At 33.4% G+C, this 5,282-nt stretch overlaps 1 protein-coding gene across 1 annotated transcript; it reads right to left on the bottom strand.

Moving 5' to 3' along the window:
- Positions 1-2,259: 2,259 nt before the first annotated feature.
- Positions 2,260-4,523, bottom strand: LOC101259550 (bifunctional pinoresinol-lariciresinol reductase). Its single transcript, XM_004241720.5, has 4 exons — positions 4,078-4,523; positions 3,340-3,580; positions 2,834-3,037; positions 2,260-2,552 (listed from the first exon to the last, which is right to left on the bottom strand). Exons 1-4 carry the CDS (start codon positions 4,405-4,407, stop codon positions 2,392-2,394), a joined length of 936 nt encoding a protein of 311 aa, XP_004241768.1. The 5' UTR covers positions 4,408-4,523; the 3' UTR covers positions 2,260-2,391.
- Positions 4,524-5,282: the final 759 nt, after the last annotated feature.

A 5,282-nucleotide genomic window follows, 5' to 3' on the forward strand; every position in this document is an offset into this window, starting at 1 on the left:
TTCCGTTCTTGCTGAATCAGGGGCGGACCCACGCAGAGGGTATTCGGTGCTCGAGCACCATTGACTCAGATGGAAATTTGTATATGTACTCGTTGAAAATATTGAAAAGTTGATATAAATAATTCTTGAGCACCCATTAACCAATAGGTTTGATGGGCGCTTTGGTTCTCAGATGCAAGATAAAGGCTTGCGTTGATGACCTTTCTCTTCTACGCTAAAGGAAGTGAGCATCCATAACCTTCAAATCCTTGCCACTGTGCTGAATCCGTTCCAAACTCAGATGGAAAAAAAAAATCTCTGTATATTTTATATGTCTGTGAGAAAGCATATCAAAATTCTTCGATTGAATAGAGTTACACGAGTAATCAGCTTAATAATCCAGAACATCATTCAACTAATATAAATTCTCTTATGGGATAGGCTAGGGAAACGAAAGCTAGGACTCTCAAGCGCTAGAGAGAGCTCAATGTGATAGGAGGAGTGACCAAGTTCGAGAAAAGGTAAAACAGGATCGTCAACCGCGAGAGTGAATAATCAGACATGCTCTTTATCATTGTACAATTCATGTCTAGAGAGAATGAGGAAGTTGAATGAAATATTTCAAAGCATGTTATTTGTTCTTCAATGGATTTTTGTTACAAAGACAAACTTTACCTGATATCAAATTTTGTTGTCAACCTCACCACATGATAGAGATGATCAAACAAGCTCTTCATCATATATAGTGTCACTCTGGCTTTTACTGCTAAACTAATTGTATGCATTACACATTTTGGTAAACAAAAGAGATTGGAAAACCTGAAATTCATATTGCTGGCAAACTTTTAATTTACTTGAAACACATCAAATCGGTGGGAAAATCATGTTTTATAACACAAATTTCAAATTGATTCGAGGTGGGAAAAGCCTGTTTCTAGACAGATCGTAGAAAGATAATTCTGAAATTTTCAGAGCAGCATATGCTTGTATATGCACCTTAGACTGCCAAGATTGTTGGTCCAACAATAATGCACTCTTACTCGCCCTAATTGCATCCCATCTATCCTTCAAAGGCTCATGATCTAACACGGCTTCTGTAAGGTCTGCAACAAAGCTGGATTCTTCTGTTTCACAAAGTGTCTCAGATTCTTCTTGTGGTGTCTGGTTTATCTCCAACAATGTATCGAACATTTCGGGCACATTATTTTTTGGCATCACAAATTCTTAAATTTGGGAAAAAGTTTGCCCCAACAGACCATTCTCTTCACCAGCAGCCTCTTGAATTTGCACCTCAACATCATCAACTTCCATCACTCGATATTCAACCACATTGATAGGACGAGTTGATCATTCCATAGTCCTCATTCAGCATAAGCGTTATTTCAGGATCATCGTTTTCTGGTAGCTCTTTGATCTTCTCTTCACCTGATGAAGCCTCTTGAAGTTGCACAATTTTTGGTGGCACTAGGAATGTAACCTTCTAGGCAAAATAGTGATTGTAATTGAAGCTTTATTTACAGCAAATTCAACGATCGAAAGTTTTATAATGTTAGTCGTTCTAATTATTTTTTGTATTGAATAATTGTTGTCTGTCTCCCCTCTTTTGAATGAATAGTTTTAAATTTTTGTGTATGCTTAATAAACGAATCGACAAAGACTAAACTGGAAAATGTATATTATATTTGATTTGGTTTGATTTTGATAATTTAAAAATTAATTAAATTGATATGATTTTAGTGTTACCAACGACTGTCCCAGACCCGTGAACATCCATACACTCAGTGATTACCCACTCATATCAGTTACATAAGTATCAGATACATATACATGTTATATATATGTTTTATACATGCTAGGATGTTCTTAATTGGACTAGCAATAGCCAGTTAGGTAGTTTTGTTAATATTTTTTAATTATATTTTTTCAACTTACAATTTTTAACATTAAAACAATATTTTGAAACTTACGACTTTAGTTTAATTTTCAAAAGAAACATTTTTTCTAATAATTTACGACTTTTATTTTATATTGAGAAACAATTTCTTTAATCTTTTTTCTGTCTTAAATTCTAACACTAACTTCATGTATGCAATTGTGTTTTTACTCCAATTCTTTTATCTTGTAAGGAAATTTACAATGATTTAGCGAGGTATTAATGCGCAACGCATATTCGTAAAAACTAGTGTTGCATCAACTCTTCAAAAATGTTGTCACAACGACAGCAATCCTCCAAAAAGTTAAGGCACTACATCTGAATATTATTATTGAGTACTATGGACGTTTTCTAATCAGGGTAGTATAGATGCAACTTTTATATATACAATTATTAGAGAATAATCAAATAAGTTTATTACAAAGCCAAAGTTGAGAATTAAAAGACACATTTACATATTTTGTGTTTATTAGTTAGAGTTATAAATAACGCTTCATATATTGTTCCGCAGTAGTGTACTTAACCTCTGGATAGAGTGTTGATGCTTCTTCTTCTTCTCCTATTTCGAAATTCGCGAGGCATCCTTCATAACATACGTGATAATAGTGACACAAGCCAACTTGTTCTGCATACTTAAGCTCTGTTTTTTTATGTTTCACCATGATAAAAACTCCGATTTAGTTTTAATAGTTCATTATTGACTCTCGATAAATGAGAAATGACATCTACTCAATTGGGGAAAAGGGAGTACAAACTACACTACAAGAAAACTGTGAATTACATGGGGATTTTTTTGAAAATTTATAGAAAAAAATAACCAATTTTCATACTAATCACCAGGAAAATCTCTATGTAATTCGCACTGTTTTTTTTGTAGTGCTACAAAAATATGATTTGCTACATAAAATATATGGTTCTTACCTTCCATTGGAGCCAAAAAATCTTCTTTGGAAAGAGTTGATTTTTTAAGCTCTTTGCCTATGAGCTTTTCCCATATTTGTACCACTTCTCTTTGAGAAAGTATGTTTTTAGGAGGCCTAAGGTAAAGTGTTTTATTAAGTGTTCTTGGATCATCTATGGCCTTGATGGTATATGTTGCGATATCATCTTCGTTAACATAAATTGCTGTAAAATTAAACAAAAAGATGTAGTTACGAATACACATAATCATATTTTTAATATTACTCGTCCGACTTTTTAAGAAGAATAACATGTAGATTGAGGTGGATCCAGGATTTATATTTAGTGAGTTCAAACTTTTAAGATTCTTAGTAATATTATACGTACTATGCAAGTAAAAGTTATGGGTTCAGATGAACTCGTAGCCAAAAGGATACATCCACGATCCACCCTTGTTGTGGATATTCTTCGGATGACATGATAGTGTTACGTTAATGATATATATAACTTAAACTCGGGAGAATTACCTTTCTGATTGCCATCTCCAAGCAAGACAACAGAGTGTGTTGAAGGAAGGATATGACCAATTTGACAAAGGCCACCAAGAAAGTAACCAGCAAAGCAATTAGCAGAGACATAAGTGAAAGGAATGCCAGCTTCTTCAATTGCTTTCCTCACCACCATTTTATCATCAAATGTAACTCTTCCTGGCTCCATTGCATTTTCCATTCTTGATGGATCCGTTCCAAATTCAGATGGAAAAAATCTCTGTACATTTTATAAGTTTATGTGATATTACATATCAAAATTCTTCGATTTAATAGACTCACCAGAGTGATCAGCTTAATTATCCAAAACGTCACTCAACTAATAGCTAAAAATTATGGGGAAAAAAAAGTTATTTTGCTTCGTTTTGTAATAGAAAAGTCACTTTGTCCCAACTTTAGGAAAATCAAAAAGTTATCCAAATAATTGCTTCAAGCGAGTAAAAGGGCAGCCCTATGAACTAAAACTCTCACTATGCACAGGGTCCAGGGAAGGACCGATCACTGGGGAGCCAGGATTTTCATCAAGGAGTTCAAACTTGGATAAATTGTATTTTGAAATCGTTTTACTCTTTTTAGATAGGAGATTCAGCTGCCCAACCACACGGACCTATTGTGTTTGTACGCAGTCTTACCATGCATTTCTGCCGGAGGTTGTTTGCGAGTCATTTAAAATAAAATAAAAAAACAGAATTGCATAAAAAATGTAAGACTACGCACCTTGATATTTCCAGCTTCTTTGATGGCATCGACAAGCTTGAGTTGAAGCAAGATATGATGGCTACGAATATGGACACCGGAGATGGCACAGATTACAACGTCCACGAGTTTAACTGCATCCACGAGGCTTCGATGATCGTTGAAAGAAGCATTAACAAGATGAGCTCCCTGCATCTTAAAAGAAATGAGCATTTCAACTTTTTCAATATCAACTCCTATTTCTGGACGTTGTAAAATGTATGTGTCATGTCCATTTGCTAAACTAGATTTCACCAATCTCTTTCCAAGGTATCCTGTTCCTCCTACTATCAACACTTTGCTTTTTTCCATCTCTCAATATATTTCTTCTTTTTCTCCTGGAATCAATGGCTATATAGGTAGTTAATATATGATAGATACTCCATATGTTGTCTATTTATAGAACCGATCTTTGGAAAATAAGCGAGTTTCTTATTTATTTTCTAGTATTACCGTATGTTAATAATATCTAAAAAGTATATTTATGTAATCTGGCAAAATATTACAGGGTGAGATTGGGGTGGGTGGTTCGGGAAAGGATGGTCAAGGAGTGGAGGTTGGGGCATGGAGAGTGGTTACTTGAACATTCTTAGTCGAAAAATTATATTATATATATAGAAAATAATATTGTGTATACGGGTCAGAAGATTTTCTTGGAGATATATATTAAATTTTTTAATACTCTTTGCAGAATTTCTTATTGTTATTGGTGAAATCAAGAGATAATGAACTTGAAATGTCACTTATGGAACTTGTTTTTTTCTAATTCATTAGGGACGTCGTTTTCCTCATTTTAAGAAATTTGTTTTCTTTGAGAGAATATTTTTCGAAAATATTTTGGACCAATCAAACTTAGAAAAAATTGAAACCGTTTGTGAAAATAGTTTCCTCCATATCAATGCACCCTTAATTAATTAGTTTTTTCTTTTCTTTTCTTTTATGTTGTCGGTTTTATCTTGAAGTATAGGTTTTCTTATGTTATTTATAGATTTTATTCCTTTTTGTGGGACATTAAAATGTTTTTTTTTCTGCTGAAACTAAGACACAAAGCTACGATAACATAGTTTTCCTTCATTTTTATTAAGCTTTTCTTTGGTTATTAATTTGTAAGATATTGTGAAATCGAAGTGATTAGCTTGGTTTCAATTATGATAATTTGATTGGAAAAATAATAAATAGAAAAAAAT

Source organism: Solanum lycopersicum, chromosome 6 (genome assembly GCF_036512215.1).
Source record: "Solanum lycopersicum chromosome 6, SLM_r2.1".
NCBI lineage: Eukaryota > Viridiplantae > Streptophyta > Magnoliopsida > Solanales > Solanaceae > Solanum > Solanum lycopersicum.

Excerpts from the sequence above, each read along its gene's own strand:
- LOC101259550 (XM_004241720.5), bottom strand. The coding sequence starts at position 4,407 with ATGGAAAAAAGCAAAGTGTTGATAGTAGGAGGAACAGGATACCTTGGA. Across the intron at positions 3,581-4,077 it reads AAGAAGCTGGAAATATCAAG|AGATTTTTTCCATCTGAATT; the intron begins GTGCGTAGTCTT and ends TAAAATGTACAG. Across the intron at positions 2,553-2,833 it reads TTTTTTGGCTCCAATGGAAG|AGCTTAAGTATGCAGAACAA; the intron begins GTAAGAACCATA and ends ATAAAAAAACAG.